Source organism: Lipotes vexillifer, unplaced genomic scaffold (genome assembly GCF_000442215.2).
Source record: "Lipotes vexillifer unplaced genomic scaffold, Lipotes_vexillifer_v1.1 scaffold370, whole genome shotgun sequence".
NCBI lineage: Eukaryota > Metazoa > Chordata > Mammalia > Artiodactyla > Lipotidae > Lipotes > Lipotes vexillifer.
In genome coordinates, this window is record NW_006772699.1 from 2,458,513 (window position 1) to 2,476,877 (window position 18,365).

The 18,365-nt window shown below is 43.6% G+C and overlaps 1 protein-coding gene across 1 annotated transcript in view; it reads left to right on the forward strand.

Moving 5' to 3' along the window:
• Window positions 1–12,481: 12,481 nt before the first annotated feature.
• Window positions 12,482–18,365, forward strand: part of DOCK2 (dedicator of cytokinesis 2) — a 424,501-nt gene continuing 418,617 nt past the window's right edge. Inside the window, exon 1 of the mRNA XM_007447828.1 lies at window positions 12,482–12,531. Coding sequence (XP_007447890.1) covers window positions 12,489–12,531 — 43 coding nt within the window. The 5' untranslated portion in view covers window positions 12,482–12,488. The remainder of the gene's footprint in view (window positions 12,532–18,365) is intronic.

The following is an 18,365-nucleotide window of genomic DNA, read 5'->3' on the forward strand; positions in this document are numbered from 1 at the left end:
AGGCCCTCCAGGCTCAGCAGGTGGGTCTGATTCAGGCTCCTTTCAAATTACTGCTTCTGCCCTGGATTCTACAGCATGTGAGATTTTTGTGTGTGTCCTTCAAGAGTGGAGTCTCTATTTCCCGCAGCCCTCTGGGTCTCCCAAAAGTAAGTCCCACTGGCCTTCAAAGCCAAATCATTCTGGGGTCTCACCTTCCCAGTGAAGGACCCCCGGGCTGGGGAGACTGATGTGGATCTCAGACCCATTGTTCCTTGGGGAGAACATCTGCAATTGTAATTATTCTCCCGTTTGTGGGTCATCTTCCCAGGGTATGGGTCTTGGGTCCAGAGTACCTGGACTCTGCCCCTACTACCTGTCTTGTAGTTGTAGAAGGTCTTTTCTGGCAGATTCTGGTCTTTCTTATCAATAGTTGCTCTGTAAATAGTTGTCATTTTCGTGTGCTCATGAGAGAAAGTGAGCTCAGGGTCTTCCTACTCTTCCATCTTAGCCAAGCTCCTGTTTTTAGAGACTCAGTCCATTTACATTTAAAGTAATTATTTATAGGTGTGGACTTAATATTGCCGTTCTGTTAATTGTTTTCTGGCTGTTTTATAATTCCTCTGTTCCCCTCTTGCTTCTTCTCTGTAATTTGGTGGTTTTTCTGTAGTGGTATGCTTAGAATCCTTTCTTTTTATTTTTTGTGTATCTAGTATAGGTTTTTCCTTTGTGGTTACCATAGAGTTTACATATATTTATAACAGTCTATTTTAAGCTGATAACAACTTAACTTTGAATGCATACTAAAGCTCTACATTTTTACTCCCCTCCCCCAAATTTTGTTTTATTATGTCACAATTTGCATCTTTCTACCTCATGTGTCCATTAACAAATTATTGTAGTTTTATTTCATTACTTTGTCTTTTAACCTTCCTAGTAGAGTTATAAGTGATTTATCCTGCACCATTACCACATTAGTATTTTAAATTAAACTTTATATTTACCTTTTCCAGTGAGATATATACCTTCACATATTTCCCCATTACTAATTAGCATTCTTTTGTTTCAGCTTGAAGAAGCCCTTTTAACATTTCTTATAAGGCCAGTCTATTTGTGAACTCCTTTAGCATTTCTTGTCCTGAAACCTCTTTCTCCTTGAGTTCTGAAGGACATCTTTGCCTGGTAGAGTGTTCTTGTTTGGCAGTTTTTTGTTTTTGTTTTTAACACTTTGAATATATCATGCCACTCCCTTCCAGCCTGCAAAGTTGCTGCTGAAAAAAATCTGCTAATAGTCTTATGGGGGTTCCCTTGTATGTGACAAGATGTTTTTCTCTTTTCTCTTTTATGATTCTCTCCTTGTCTTTAGCTTTTGACAGTTTAATTATAATGTGTCTCAGTGTGGGTCTCTTTGGATTCACCTTTTGGAACTCTCTGTGCTTCCTGAATCTTGACATGTTTCTTTCCCCATGTTAGGGAAGTTTTCAACCATTATTTCTTTGAATAAGCTTTCTTTCTCTCTTTCTCTCTTCTCCTTCTAGGACCCCTTATAATACATATATTAGTCCATTTAATGGTGTCTTGTAAGTCCCTTAAGCTAACTCCACTCTTTTTCATTCTTTTTTCTTTTTGTTCCTCAGATTGGATTAATTTTTCTGACCTTCCTCTGAGTTTGCTGATCCTTTTTTTCCACTTGATATAGTTTACTATTGAACCCCTTTATTGATTTTTTTTTTTTTTTTTTTTTTTTATTTATATTTGTTAAAGTACCAGCCAGTGGCTGCCAAATATCAGATACATCATATACATATTTTTATACAGAATCTGGACAACACAACGTTATAGTATTTTTAAGCCCTGTGATTTCTGTTCGGTACTTTCTTATATTTTCCATCTCTGTTGAAATTCTCATTTTGTACATGCATTGTTCTCCTGCCCTAAGTGAGCAACTTGTTTACTGTTATTTTGTACTCTTTATGAGGTAAATCAGTTATCTCTGTTTCACTGAGGGTCTGCTTCTCTATTTTTTATCTTTTTCTTTTGTTTGAAACATATTCCTCTGTTTCTTCCTTTTCCTTAACTCTCTGTTGTTGGTTTCTGCACATTTGATAAAACAGCCACTTCTTGTAGTTTTGACACTGTTGTCTTGTGTAGGAGATGAACCTTATCCATCAGCCTGGCCCAAGCTCTTGGTTGTCTCTCAAAACTTTGTGGTGTCCAAGCCACCTTCTTAGAGGCTCCCAGTATTTGAGGGTGTGTCAGGACCTGTCAGTTTCCCAAATGGGAGGATTGTGGTCAGCACCTCAACGCATGCTGACTGGAAGCTAGATCCTCCGGCAGCAGCTGGGAAAGTATGTAATTAGTGCCTCCCAGGGAGAAACTGGGAAAGGGCTTTTTTTGTCTGATTTCTGTGCACTGGGACTGGGTGCACTGCTGTGGATGAGTGCTCCTGCGCTTGTTAGTAACTGCTTCCTTGTTTGCTACCATCCTGTGGTACTCGTCAATGCAAGCCCCTTTGACTATCAGAGCCAGGCATTCTAGGGGCCCATCCCTTGGATGGCAGCTGCCAAAGCTGGGCCACCAGGTGTATGTACGAGCTCCTTCCAGGGAGATACTAGTGACTTGGAGTGTACTAGAGGGAAAGGGCAGGTGAGGTGTCCACAGGCTTCCCTGGTCTGCAAGGAGGATCACAGTCAGCCCCTAGATGCATGCTAAATTAGAAACCTGGCCCCTAGGCGGTAGATTTTAATGCATGCAAATACAAAGAAGAAAGAAGCCAGCCTTAACAGGCTACATTTTGTATGATTTCATCTATATGAAATTCTCAAAATGCTAAAACTATAGATATAGGAAAAAAATCAGTGGTTGCCAGGGGTTTGAGGGAGGAGTATGGAGGGATGACTAAGCAGAACACGGGATTTTTAGGACAGTGAAACTATTCTGTATGATACTGTTGTGGTAGATACATGACATTATGCATTTGTCAAAACCCATAAAACTATATAACACAAAGAGTAATCTCTAATGTAAACTGTAGACTTCATTTAATAATAATGTATCAATATTAAGTCATTAGTCATAACAAATGCACCACACTAATGCAATGTTTTAATAACAGGGGAAACTGTGCCATGGGGGAGAATGGGTAAATCCAAACCCTGTATGTTCTGCTCTATTTTTATGTAAACCTAAAACTGCTCTAAAAAAACGGTTTATCAATTAAAAAAATAGAAATCATTATGTAATTTCCCTCATAAAAAAGGATATGGGCCCCCTTTGTCGATTGGAAAATGAGGGGGAAAGAAGCAAAAGGGAAAACGTGGGGCCTCAAAAGACAAAAGCACCATAATATCAATGGACTCAGAACTTTCACCCAACTCCCCCATCACTGAGAACAAAAATTATTTATTAAAGACTTCACTGCACCGCCAGGAGGGGGCACCCTTTGACTAGGAACCTTGTAAAAATACTCCAGAATTCTGATGACATAAATAGACTAAAGCTGTAAAAAGCTATTACGTGAAGGAAACAAAACAAGATCACTTCATGAACCTCATGCCCTCCCCTCTCAAAAGCCACATGAAGGAGAAGCAAAATATAACACAACACTCCAAACTGGGAAAATTGATCTAGAACATTCAAAACTGTTAAGTTTTTTAATTACAGAAAAATCCTTTAGAACTCGAGCAGAAAATATCAAATAACTTACAGAGGCAAGATAATAGCTCCCCAAAACAGCATTCAGAAGAAGGTTTATGTGATTCAGTTAAAAAAAAAAAAACTTTAAGGAAAAAAACTGTGAATCAAAGCTTGTATTTTCATTAAATCTATTCTTTATTAGGCATCAAGACTGTTGGAAAACAGTTTTAAACATGCTAAAATTCAGTGATTTTTTTTGTGCCTGTGAACCCTCTGAGGAATCATCCAACAAAAGATGACTGGGGAAACTTTTGCAAAAGGACTAAAGGACTGAACAAATAACAATATGTTGTGGATAATTAGAGCCAGATTTCTCACTGTTGGACAAAGGAATGAAAATGAATGAAGGGGAGAGGCTAAATTAATGGAAAGGCTAAAAATGAACCCTGTGGTGTTGGGTTGGAATTGGAGGTATCGATATAAACTCATGGTTTGGGGGAGATAGATTTTCAAAATTAGATATGAAGATAGGCAAGTACATATACACATACATATATATACAGGTACACACAAACATACACATACACATATATATACATATACTTACATATATGTGCGTGTATGTAGAGTTCCTAGCTCTTCTGCTGGACTCTAGAAGCAATAACATCTCAGTAGCAATGAGCACATGTAGCACATGTAGCATCCAGATCTTGGTTTCTTACTATCATTCTCCACTGATATGAACCATTTCTTTCAGAACTGGCTACTTTCAGGGTTAGGTTGAGAATGAATGATATGAGCCCTAAACATCTTGATGGAAAAAGTAAGAAAGTGCTCAAAAAATGATGGGGGCATCATGATGGCTCCCACTGTCCAAATCTAGGACAATGTGAGCATCTAAATAAATAACAGCAATGGATTATAGCCTATTGAGTAAAATAAGAAACCATGAGCCCATGTTGTTTTAAATAAACGAATAAATACATGAATGAATAAATGATAAAGGCAAAGCTTTTTCTCACAGTAGAATTCCATTTAATAAATGTAGAAAGAATGATAGACTTAAAAAGAAATCTCTATTTGGTAATCATCATACTAATAGGTGATTCGGGAAAGAACCATCAATAAATGATACTAAAACTAAAGGCCTAAAAGTATGATGAGTTAAAGAATATTTACATAGTCTTACAGTATCTCTCCACAAATACGTAATTGCAACAAGAGAACTAGTAACCTTCACATGGAAAAGTTAAAAGGCATCACCCAAATCAACAATCAGTGTTAACATCACCAGTAAAGTTACCGACTCTCCCAAGTTGGTCCCCAACAAGGGTCCTCCTACATGGTGTCGTTCCAGCCAATAGAAGGAGACTGAGTTTGGCTCAGAAGCAGAGAAAAGCTTTCTTCTTCGGTCTGAGAATGCAGCGGTACGAGCTAGGCTCTGGAGAATGTGCTCTGCCGAATGGCCCGCAGGGCGCTGCTTTGCAGGGTTCTGTTGGAGGAGGGTGGGGCGGAGTTCCTGCAGGGCGGGCGCAGCTCTGCTGCTCGGGGCCTGCGGCGCAGCGCGCGCCGCAGCGTCTTTGCACACCGCCCGCCGCCGCCATCTTTACTTCACGTTTCCCTGCGGCGCTTCTGCACGTGGTTCGCGGAGCTCAAACGTCGGGAGCAGTGGTTTTACCCTGAGAACTTTAATCTGATGTGGTTGCCGCCAGGCCTCCATACCCAGCGCCCTACAGGCAAGTGAAAGTAGACTAAGCCCCAAAGAAGAAGTGAGACCTTATCACCTAGATCCCATCTCATTTTTCCCTGGGACCCTATTGGGCTTTGCTGGTGACAAACCCCTCCTCTGCCTTTTGTCCTGCGCCGCATTCTTGGGGGGCGCCGAGGGGGCGACGGTCCATCTTATGTACCTGTTTCCTGAGTTTGGGTGCGGTCATAACCCCGGAGAGGGGAGTAGAGCTTCTCCGCAGCCGCCTTCAGATACGTTCGATTATCACCCGGCCTTAGCCCTGTTTATATCCCTGAGCGACCACCATTTGGAGTTTTATAGATTCTAACCTTTTGGAGACAGAGGACACCAGACAATTTAAGATGCATGGTCCAAATATCGGCAAGAGAACAGTGGTTGTTAAGGGGCTCAGGAAGGGTAGAAACCAAGTGATGCTGGGGAGAGCCTGTGGTCCTCTGCTCCGAATTTGTTCGGCCAGAGGAGGCTGGCTGGCTTCTGTTAGCCAAGCTGCTTTTTCCAGTAGCCTCTCCGCATTTTCTCCAATCAGGCACTGAGGCAGCCGCAGTTGCTTGGGTAAAGCATCATGGAAGTAACATGATGAAGAGATTGGAAGGAGGCAAAACTGGAGGCAAAGAGCTCAAGTCCGAGATTCAGATGAGGTGGATCTTGGCAAGGAAGTGCTGTGGAGCAGAGGGCAGATCCGAGAGCTGTTTTTGAGATAAGCATTTGCAGTGAAAGGGAGGGTGAAGTGGAGGGTGATGATACCACTCTTAGGCAGTCATAATGGTTGACAGCTATAATAAGGAGTCTCACCCCTCTGGGCTCTGTTTACTTATTAACAGAAATGGGGATCATAATGGTGCCTACCTCATATGGCTACTTTGAGGATTAAATGAGATAACGCATGTAAAGTGTTAAAAGAGGGATTGGCATGCAGTTAAGTGCTCAATAAATATTAGAAACCTTTTTTCATCAGGAAACTGAGGCTTAGCAAGGTTAAGTAACTTCTCCAAGCTACACAGCTATGTAAGTGATGGAGTTGGGATTCTAGCATATCACCTGGAGCACAGAGTCTACTCACATCACCTGTTATGTAGAATAGAAACAGAGGGATGGCAGGTCTGTGGTGTGGCTGTGGTGATGAGCTTGGTTTCAGAATTGAAGACATTAATGTGGGGTGGGGAAGGGAGGTCCAGGAAGCAGTTGGACACATGAGTCTGGACCTCAGGAGGGGTCTTGGCCAGAGAAGTCCTTGTTTCCAAAATCATCTCTCAGAGTCTATGCAAACTTATAGTCGTCAGTGGTGCACTACCTAATTGCCAGGTATCTGGCAGATGGTGTTTAATAACATTGTTTGACCACGATAATTGTAAATTCTTTAAGTGGTTTTAGTCACATTTTTATATTTGACCGTCAGTCTCTCTTGCCACAATTTTTCCATGGTGCCATAGAATCATTATAATAAAAAGCCTATATTTCAGAAGTAGAAAAGATATATCCTAGTCAGTATTAAGCTTAAAGATTTCTGTATTATAAACCATTCCATTAAGAAGTTAACCTTCACTCAAAATAACTTTCTAAACTTCATCTCCTTCAACTACAAGCAGTTTTTCACCTCTTTTAATATGTTGAATAATTTGTTAGTCTAACGTTATTTAAAAAAACCCAGATTCCTGAGTCACAAGCTGAATAGGGGGAAAATCTTCAGTATTCCTCAAGTCTCAACCATCTTTACCTTCTGGCATCACCACCTACCTTTGTCCCCCCACCAAGTACCTTATCACACTGTTGTTATGGACTTGTCTGCATGTATATCAGAAATCTAAGATGAAAAAACAAGCATCTTTTAGATCCCTCCCATGGGTTTATGAAGACAATAAAATTGTCTGTAGCAAGGGATGACAAACTATGGTTCGTTGGCCAACTTTGACTCAACAGCTGTTCTGGTATGGACGATGAACTAAGAATAGTTTTTACATTTTTAAAAGGTTGAAAAGAATTCAAAAGAAGAAAAATATTTCATGACATGTGAAAATTATATGAAATGCAAATTTTATTGCCCATAAATGAATAAAGTTTTATTGGAATACAGCCATGCTCATCATTTACATATCATCTATAGTGGCTTTCATGCTACAGTGGCAGAGTTGAGTACTTGCAACAAAGATGGGCTATGGATGGTGCTCTCATTGCTTTGCAGTGCTGTTTAGCAACCTGCAGATCTCAGGGATGTGGTTATAGTGCCACCTGTTTCAAGTACCATGCACATCACTGTACAGAAATACTTTTAAAATTTTGTTTTTTTATTAACCAACACAATAGCCATCATGTCAAAACAAAACAAAACAAAAGAGAATAGTGGGATCCAAATGTCATGCTTTTAAGTCACAGTGGAGTGTGGATTATTTTGTTATAGGATGAGACAGGAAAGCATCATCTTTGTTGTATAGTGACACTACAACTGTGCTAAAAGAATATGGTCTAACAGAGTAAGCCCTCATCACAACATTCCCAACTGCAAGAAAGGAGTTGCCAGAAAAATTAGAAAATTTAAAACAGATTATCTCATAATAGCACAATTTCTCCATTACAAATAAAAAATGAAAATGAGACTGTACCTAGTGTAAGTGCCCTGGTGGCTCATTTATTAACCAGACAAGGAAAGATATTTATTGATGGTGAGTTGATTAAAATATTTTTCATGGTAGCAGCAGATGAAATGTGTCTGGAGACAATAAAACAGTTAAGGCTGTTAGCCTTTTGGTGACAATCGTTGTTTGAAGAGTTGAGAACACGGGGAGCAATATCAATAATCAATTTAAAACCATGGCAGATGATTTCTAGTGGTTTTCCTTGGCTCTTGACAAGTTGACTGGTGTTACCAATACAGCTCAGTTGTTTATTTGGCAAGTCCATGCTGAGTCTGAAGTCAGTGAAGAGTCAGCTTTTATCAATAATCCATGTGGAAAAACGATGGTCAAAACTATTTTCAAAGAAAATGAGGAAACACTAATTCAGTGTAACCTGAAGTGGAATCCGCTAAGATGTGTTACAACTGTTGATGATAAAAATATGTGTGGAAAAAAAAAATATATGTGTGGAGCAGGAAAAGGCTTTTTGGACAAATTTACAAAGGTTGTGAAAATGTAAAGTGTTTAAAGCCTATACTAATTTATTGTAATATTCATCAGAAGGTACTTTGTGGAAAATATTTGAATCTACTGTGGGTTATTGAACCAGTTGTGTCAAAGGTGATCATTATGTCTCCTGGACTTAACCACTGTCTGTTTTGTGAACTTTTGTCAAAATAGAAGCTGAATATGCTGACTTGCCCTATCAACTACACAGCAGTTTGATGGCTTAACAGATAAGTCATCTGTGACTTTTTGAGCTCAGGATTGAGATTTCTTAACAAAAACAGCCCTCAACCACTATTATTCAACCACTATTATTGAACACTGGATGACTTCGGAAATTAGCTTCTGCTGCAGACGTTGTAATGTTTCTTAATGGATTCAACCAAAATGACAAAGCAAAACAATGGTTATCTGCAGAAAACTGCGATAAAGTCATTTTGATGACAATTAATGTTTATTTATTTATTTATTTATTTTTGCTGTATTGGGTCTTCGTTTCTGGATGACAATTAATGTTTAACTCACAAGCAAGATCAAGCGGCCTAAGAAACTTCCTGTGTTGTCAAAAATTAAAACAGAAAGTGAGATCTCCATTCCTACAAAAATTTAAATGAATGTATTTTCCAGGCTCAAACTATAGTTCCAGCAGTGTTTTCAGACCTCAATACAAGTGTAAAAGTAATTTTTAAATTTCAAATCCATTTAACTGCAATTGAAGGGTTTCCATTCAGCAATTCCACATCCAGCAATATAATAAATGGTGTGCTAAAAGGCAAACATCAAGAGAATATTTAATAGAATTTTATAACTGCCTTCTGAGCAATGAAAATGCTTAATAAAAGCTTATGTACATGGGGCTTCCCTGGTGGCGCAGTGGTTGAGAGTCTGCCTGCCGAGGCAGGGGACACGGGTTCGTGCCCCAGTCCGGGAAGATCCCACATGCCGCGGAGCGGCTGGGCCCATGAACCATGACTGCTGAGCCTGCGCGTCCGGAGCCTGTGCTCCACAACGGGAGAGGCCGCAACAGTGAGAGGCCCGCGTACTGCAAAAAAAAAAAAAAAAAAAAAACTTATGTACATGGATTGATATCAGTATTTGACAGTACTATGAGATTTTCAGCCAACTGCAAGAGTTAGTCAGCTATAAAATTTAAAGAGCACACAGTTCACACAAGACCATCCTCACTTCTGACACTAACTGCAAGTTTGGAGGAGTTCCCAAAACTACCTTTAGTGTCAGTAATTCCCTAGAAGGATTTCCAGAACTCATTGAAATTGTTACTCTCAGTTACCATCTGTTACTGGTAAAGGATGAAGATTTAATTCAGCCAAGGGGAGATGTACATAGAGCAGAGTCCAGGGAAGGACCAAACATTTTTGTTGTCCTCTCCACATGGGGTCAGGATGCTTTATTTTCACTGCATCAGTGTGTGACTGTATGTGTAGAATATTGCCAACTAGCAAAGCTCACCCAAACCTTGGTGTCCAGAGATTCGTTTTGGGGCTCTATCATGTAGGCAAGACTTTCCCCCCATGATTGCCCCCATGGTTGATCTCAACCATCAGGGCACCTGATACCATGTGGCCCAAAGCCTCACGTATATCACGTTATTGGTCTTTCTGACATGGTCAGCCCCCACCCTAAATCGTATTTTTTTTTTTTTTTTTTTTTTGGTATGTCCACCCAGTCTTTCCTGCCTGTCTTCCCCGGTCACCTGGGTTATCTACGAAAAGCAAGGATCCCTGTTAGTCTCTGGTAGAGGTGGACATTTGCTTCTGCGCAGGCCTGCGGTACGCGGGCCTCTCACTGTTGTGGCCTCTTCCGTTGCGGAGCACAGGCTCTGGACGTGCAGGCTCAGCGGCCATGGCTCACGGGCCCAGCCGCTCCGCGGCATGTGGGATCCTCCCGGACCGGGGCACGAACCCGTGTCCCCTGCATCGGCAGGCAGACTCTCAACCACTGCGCCACCTGGAAGCATCTAAATCGTATTTTTAGATTGCCCAGTGTGACCCAAGTTTCCCAGGCAAACCATGACATTCCAAGAGATCACTTCCCAAAGCTGAGGACAAATACCTGGCCATTTTGGGGGCAAGATTAATTCTTTACTACACACCACCTGTGGGGAAAGCCATTTTCAAAGCTGAAATGCAAAATGTCATTACAGATCACCATTAACAGATGAATAGTTGCCATCAATTTAGATCAGAGAGAACACTAACTTTGAACTCTAATGGGGTGAAATGTGATCTAACCCACAAATTAATTTTTCTCATTAGTAGACCTGTATCACAAAAGAATATACTCAATTATTAATGTCAGGTTTTGAATTTTATCAATAAAAATTGTGGAAGCTTGTTTTCTGTCTGTTATATAAGTAACTACATAATATCCTTGATTTTGCCTGTTGGCCTGCAAAGACTGCAATATTTACTATCTGATCTTTTACAGAAAAGTTTGCCAACCTCTGGTGTTTAGTCCAGTTTGTAATACTGCTCTGATGGTTAGTTTTATGAGTCAGCTTGGTGAGACTGTAGACCCTAATTATTCAACCAAACACAATCTAGGTGTTGTTGTGGAAATAGTTTGTAGATGTAATTAACATCTACAACCAGTTGATGTTACGTGAAGGAGATTATCTTCAACAATCTGAGTAGGCAGGATCCAAGCAGTTAGAAGTCCTTGACTGTACTTTCCTTGAAAAAAAGAAGAAATTCTACCTGGGGACAGCAGCTTCAGCTCCTGCCTGAGAGTTTCCAGCCTGCACTCCCTAGAGGCCCGTCGTATGCATTTCAGAGCTCCACTTACATAAGCCAATTCCTTGCAATCAATCAATCAGTCAGTCAGTGAACACATATATGTCCTACTGGTTCTGTTTCCCTGGTGGAATCCTGACTGATTCAACCGCTCTCTATAAAAAATACTACCCAATTTGTGCTGCTAGACAACTGTAAAGGAAATAACTTTAGATAAAGTGAAATTAATAGCTTGCCATAGCTGCCTGTCAGCTGTGGTATTGCCTAATCTACCTTATTGACTCTCTAGTGCAAATCAGAAAAGGGCTGTGAGAGTTATGAATAAAGAAAATTCAGGAAGACTTTAATTCAGTCTTATCACTGTGGTTCAAAGAGATATTTTTGCTTCTCAGTAGAGACTATTCCCAGAGCATTTTCTGAGAAATGTCTCCATTAGCCTTTACTCTAGGACTCATTTGCCAGGGTCCACTGTTGCTGGCTATTAGAGCACCCTTGACTTCCCGGCATTGTTGATAAATTCTGTGCTTGTATATTTTCAGAGGAGAGTTTCCTGAGCTTTTACCAGATTTTCAAATGGGTCGTGGCACCAAAAGGATAAAACTTCAAATGACCTCCCCTCCTGGTGGATGTTTAACTCATGTGTTAACTACTGCATGTAATACCTCCTGTAGTCATCACAGTAACTCCTGGATGTCACCTGCTGCATGTTTTGTCTTCTGTACTTCTAGCAGTAATCATATGAGGTAGGTACCAGTATCCCATTTTACAGATGAAAAACACTGAAGCTTAGAAAAATGAAGTAATTTGTCCTAGTTGCATAGCTGTAAAGCATCAGAGTCTGGATTTGATCCCACATCTGACACTAAAGCTCCTGCTAGGTGGGAGGGAGCTCGGTTTAATCACTAGGCTCAGTTACCAGGGAACTTCCTGCACTTGTGGCGATGGCCTGGGTGACAGCCAGGTATCTGCTTGGCCTCTGCCAGCTTGCCTGGGCAGGAGACAAGTTGGAGGTGGCCCCTAAGCTTTGTGGGCGCTTTCTAACCCCTAGCCTTCTACTGTGCCCCTGCCCAAAGGGAGGGAGGAAGAGGAGGCGGGGCGGGTCACCCTGGGGAGGGGAGGGCGGGCCCTGAGAGGGAGTTTGAAAAGAGGAAGGAAGTGGGGCCCGGCAGAAGGCCTAGCCACCCCCTGGCTGCTTCCCCACAGGACGACGTGAGGTGCCTGCAGCCGCCCCCCGCCCCCCGCCCCCGCGGCCAAGCCATGGCCCCCTGGCGCAAAACTGACAAGGAGCGACATGGAGTGGGTAGGTGTGGGCATGGGGTCCTCAGCAGGGAGAAGGGCAGGTGGCCGGAGAACCACATGGGAAGAGGCTGGGGAGCAAGCGGCGCGGACGTGGGCTCAGAGCACTGACTCAAGCTTTTCAGGGTGCAGTGGCTCCCTCAGCCTACTGTGGCACCAGCTGGGTAGGAAAAGGGAGGCGGGGGGAGACGAAGGTGGGTGCCCTGCCCAGCAGGCTACGCCCAGCCCGCTCCCTCTCCTGCTGCCGCCACAGGGCTACCCTCTCTCTCCAAGCGCTTTATGCATTTCCTAGACGGGTTCCAGCAGAGCTCTTAGCAGCCTGGCTCTGCGTCAGGCTCCTGGCATTGCAAGGACTCCTTCACCCCATCTGGAGACTTGGCCTCTTGGAGGGAGCATCGTTCTCTCCCTTGGCTGAGCCTGGCCTGGCCCAACATGCCTCCCTCCCCCGCCGCCCAAAGCGACATCCATCTGCTTGCTTCCCCTGCCTGTTCCTCCTGGGTCAGATGACCCTTATTTGTCAGAGCGTCCAGAGGGCTATGCAAGCTGGGGGCGTAGGGCTGGAGGGCAAGACCCCTCACTCAGCCCCAGAGAGCCCCTGGGGAGAAAGGCTCCCACCGGGTAATAGGGGCATATCCAAGAAGCCAGCCTCATCAGCTTCAGCCATCTAAGCTCCCAGAGGCAGAGGCCTCAAGCTCAGGGCCGGAAGTGGTGGCTGGGGGAAGGGAGGCTTCAAGTACTAGGACTCTTTCTACTAAGTGGCACCCATGGTGCAATCCCCATAGATTCACTGTGGTTTTCAAATAAGTGTGAATTTAAAAACCACTCTGTGGCTTGCTACACAGGCAGATACCAGATACCACCCTCATAGATAAGGATTGAGCAGGTCAGATGCTGGAAGACCCAAAGGCCAAGAGTAGGGAATGATGTAGGGAATCCCAAGGCCACTGCTGGAGAAACACAGTCCTGGAGGGCTCAACACTTATTCATTCACTTACTAGGCTCCAAGCACTGTGGAGTGTTTAAAGATGAATGGTCCCTATCCAAAGAGCAAATAATATTCCATACCCTGAAGGAGGCTCCGTTTCTCAGTTTCTCCACCTATATTGAACTAGACTCAGTAACTTTTGAACTTTAAAGCTTCTCTAACTCTGGCCCTTCCAGGCTGAAACACCTCTCAGGCGAAGATGAGGACTGATAAATGGAGCAGACCATTATAGGTGGAGGGACCAATGTGGTCTAGGAGATGAAAGCTGGACATGAAGGGACTATCCAGGGCAAAAAGAGCACATCCAGCAAAGAAGAGTGGTAGCTCCTTTCACCTTGAGGGGAGGGTGCATTGAAGGGAATGGTGATGCTCAAAGTAAGTTGGAGCCACATTTTGGAAGGCTCTGAATGCCAGGCTATGAAGTTGAGACTTTTTCCATCTAGGCATTTGGGAGCCATAGAGGGCTTCTGAGCAGGGGAGGGACATGAGATTTGTGCTGAAGCCAGTGTGGAGGGAGGCTGGGTGGACAGAAGAGCAAAGGCGCCTGGGTGGCAGACAGGGATGGTATTGGTGGTCCAGGATAACGAGGGCAGTTAATGGGGGCAGTTGAGTGTGCCGGAAGAGTCCCACCCTCTGGTCGAAGGGCTGTAGTGTGTTCCTGCTGTGTGGGCCCTGTGCTATGGTGTGAAGCTCATGGGCTCTGGTGCCTGCTCTTGGATTCCAGCTTCCAATGCTTCCCAGCCTTGTGAGCTAGACAAGTTACTTACTCTCTCCAGGCCTCAGTTTCCTTGTCTGTGTATTGGGAGTAATAACAGCACCTGCTTCCTAGGGTTGTGGGAGGACTAAATGATAATAATCCATATAAAGTGCCTGGAATGACAATCGTACAAATCCTCACTAAATGTTATTAATTGTTATTTTTAGCCTTTATTCTCTGTTCAGGAGCCCAGTTCAGGACATGACATCACAGGATAGGAGGGGGCTACTGAATGAAGTAAGGTTTTCACCCTCCTTTGCTGAGGAAATCCCACCTATGTGCTCAGAGACTAGGAACTCTGTTAGGCTCTAGGCCCAGGGGATTCTTCTGATGGTATAAACTGAGAGTTTTCACACCTACCTGTGAAAATTCTGTTTGGGGCTGGGAGTCAGAAGGTGTATGACCCTTTAGGGGGCCATAGAGCACTTGGTAGGTGTCTACTTATCAAAGGATCTCTTTTTCTCTGCAGATGAATGTCAGAGGTAAGGAAGGTAATCTCCAACCCTCCTCTGTAGACTCCAGGTAGATGGAAGGGAAGGGCAAGGCTTAGGTTATGATGAGACAGGGGACTGGAGTCACCCAGCAGAAAGAACCGTGGCCTGAGAGTAAGGAGTCTGGGTTCTAGTTCTGACACTATCATTTTTGCAGGCAGGTCTGTGCTCTAGTTCCCTCACTGTAAGTCTATGTATTAATACTTTTGTCTTTCAAGATGTTCTTTTAGAAGAGTATCTGATATAATGAGTATGGGGGCTTGGAGGAAAACGAAGAGCCAGAGCCATGTAAGGATTAGGGGGTCCTTGGAACATCTCTAGAGTCCCAGCCAGCCTAACACAGGAAAACCTGAGCTCTGCTTTCCCATTTGGTTTCCTCTTCCTGTGGCCTAGCTGACGAGGGCTGCTGGTGTCTGTTTGTCTGGGGGCTGGCTGTTCTGGGGACAGCTTCATCACCAGAACCGCTTGGCTTCTTTCTCATCTTACTGTCTGGTGAGCAGCCAGGGTGAGCCTCATGTAGATCCCTGGCCAGGTTCTTTTTTACTTCCTTGATGGAGCTTTAAAATGTGATCCGTAGAGTTCCAGAGAGGACCCTTGGGTAGAAGTGGGTAAGAGTTTCCACAGACAAGACAGTGTAGCTATGAAGAAAAGATGCAGCCTCTGCCCTTGAGGAGATACGGGTAAGGTTAGAAGCTTGGGCTGTGAGTTCAAATCTGGTCCTGTTTCCTCATATTTCCTCATTACTCCTACTTTATGTAGGAGTAATAATGATAATATGGATCTCATGAGATCATTGTGAGGATTGAACAGGGTAATGCATGAAAACCATTAGTAATGAGACTGGTCAATGAAAGTTAGCGACTGAGGTCAAGGGGCGTACCTAATAGGTGCAGAGCCAAGAAAGACAGGTAATGTGCCATAATGCCAGGTTCAGGACAGTCATGCCTTATAAGAATAAGTGTAGTAATTTATGGTTTACAAGACCCATTCTCATGCAGTATCTTTGTCTGGCTTCAGAACATCTATGTGAGGCAGCATATTATTATTCTCATTTTACAGACGAGAGTTCCAGAGTTCACATAACTTGGAAGTACTTGGGCTGGGCCTTAAATTCAGTTGTCTTCAGACACCAGACCCTTTGCACAACACTAGGAGGGAATCTGGGAGGAGGAACATCATAGACAAAGGCAGGAGGTTGGAATGGGTGTGCCTTTTGGGTCAATAAATAGTCTGCTTTGGTTTTAGTGGATGTTTGTAGAAATAAAAAATAGTTGGAGAGGTAGATTATGGTCAGGTTGTGAAGGGCTTTGAGTACCAAGCTTATAAGTTTAGACTTCATTTTGTGAGCAGTGGAGTTTTGTCACCTGTAAGAAGATAATTTAATCACTTGGGAGGGGGGCAGGGGTTAGACATAGAGTGGAACAGCAGTGGGTGACAATTTACCTATCTACTGACTGCCTCATTAGTTAATCCCGCAGGAGTCCCCTTATAATTAACATTTCCCTTTGGCTTTTACTATCTTAATCCTCTCTCTCTGAGACTCTTGTCATTGGTCAGAGCTTTATCCTTGGAGGAGACAATGGAAGACAGAAAAGGAGGAGGTAGAACGAGCAAGTAACAGTATCAGTTAGGGATAAGTATGACTACAGGTGACAGAAAACACCCAAAGTAGTGGCTTAACCAAGCTAGAAGCTTATTTGCCTCTCATGTAGAGAGCCCAGAAATGGTCCCTGAAGAGGCGGTAGCGTGGCTCTTTCTGTCTCCTGCACGGCTTCCTTGGCACGAAGCTTCTGCCTTTTGAACCACACTGGCTGCTTAAGCCTCTATTGTCAGGTTCACTTTCCAGCCAGCAAGAAGGATGAAGGGAACAAGAAGGGCATGACACTGCTCATTAAGGACACTTACTTGAAGGCCCACTGGACACTTTCTCTTGTATCCTGTTGGCTTAAAACCTAATCACATGACTGAACCTAGCTGCAGTGGAACCTGGAAGTGTAGTCTGCAATGTAAGCAGCCATGCACCCAGCTAAAAATCCAGTGTGCATTCCTGAGGAAGGAGGGGAATAGGATATTAGGGATGATATTTTAGTTTTCTCAGGCAGCCATAACAAAATACCAGAGACTGGGTGGCTTAAGTAACAGAAGTGATTTTCTCACAGTTCTGGAGGCTGGAGTTCCGAGTCTAAGGTGCTAGTAAGTTGATTTCTCCTGAGGCCTCCTAGGCCTGCAGACAACTGCCTTCTCCTTGCTTTGTCCTCATATGGTCTTCTCTCTGTGCATGCTCTCCCCCTGTGTCTTCTCCTCTTCTTAGAAGGACACAAGTCCTGTTGGATTAGGGCCCCACCCTAATGGCTTCGTTTTAATTTAATCACATCCTTACAGACCTGATCCAAATATGGAGCTTCAACATGTGAATTTGGAGCAGTAGGGAGGACAACAGCTGGGTTCCTAACAGTTGACCTGTGGTCTGCGGTATGATATTTAGGGATTGTAAAAGAAGCCTTCAAGGCAGGCGTTCTCAGAGGGTGAGTGCAGAAGAAAGGTTTGTTTACCCTGAAGCTGGGCCTGCTGGGTAGATTTGTGTAGGGGCTTCAGTTATGCTCAGAAACCTCTTCTCCGCGCGGATCATCTTGAGTTATGGTTGTGTATCTATGTGTGGTGCTGGGGAGTTATCGCTTGGTTCCTTCGGAGGGCTGTGAGGGACAATCTGATCTATCCCGTGTCTGTCCCCTAGCTTCGAGTGGCTTGCTGGCTGGCCATCTTTGGTGTCCCATGACTTAGTGGAAGTATCACCCTAGTCTCTGCCTCTGTCTTCACGTGGCGTTCTTCCTGTGTGTGTGTCTCTTTCCAAATTTTCCGTTTTAATAAGAGCACCAGTCATGTTGGGTGAGGACCCACCCTGATGACCCCATTTGAACTTTATTACCTCTGAAAAGACTATCTCCAAATAAGGCTTCATTCTGAGGTGCTGGGAGTTAGGAATATAACGTATCTTTTGTTTTGTGGGGTGGGGCACAATTCAAATCATAACAGGCTCTGCAAAAGTTGAGAAGGGGTCTGTTTCACATCTTGATGGGGGAATACGGATGAGTTCATAGACCTCTCCCTGGTCCAGGGATGCAGGTGATGCTGTTTCCTGGACAGATCTGGTCCATACTGAGATGGACAGATTTGGAGTGCGCAATGGGTGACTGAGTCCCTTGCAGCACAGACTCTTATTACAAGGAACAAAATCCACTTAAAATAGTTCAATTAAAAGGTATGTGGTGTGTAGCTGTATGTGAGGGAAGTGGTGTGTTTTAAGCATCAAGGGAAATCAGACAGAAATCCAGGAAACATGAGCAGCAGTCCTCTGGAAAGGCCTGGTCTGAGGAGACTGGAAAACTCTGCCTGTCTTCTCATGGCTTCCCAGCTGCTCTAAACTTATGAGCTCTGTTCTCCTTTCTCTTCTCCTCTTCATAACTTTCATATTCTGAGAACACCACAGTGGTGGCCCCAGCATGCCACCTACCTCAACCTGGCACGACTTTGCAGTGCCAGCACCCTCTGAATCCTCTCTCTGTGTTTATTTGTCCAAAGTCCTGAGAAGATCTGAGTGGACTGAC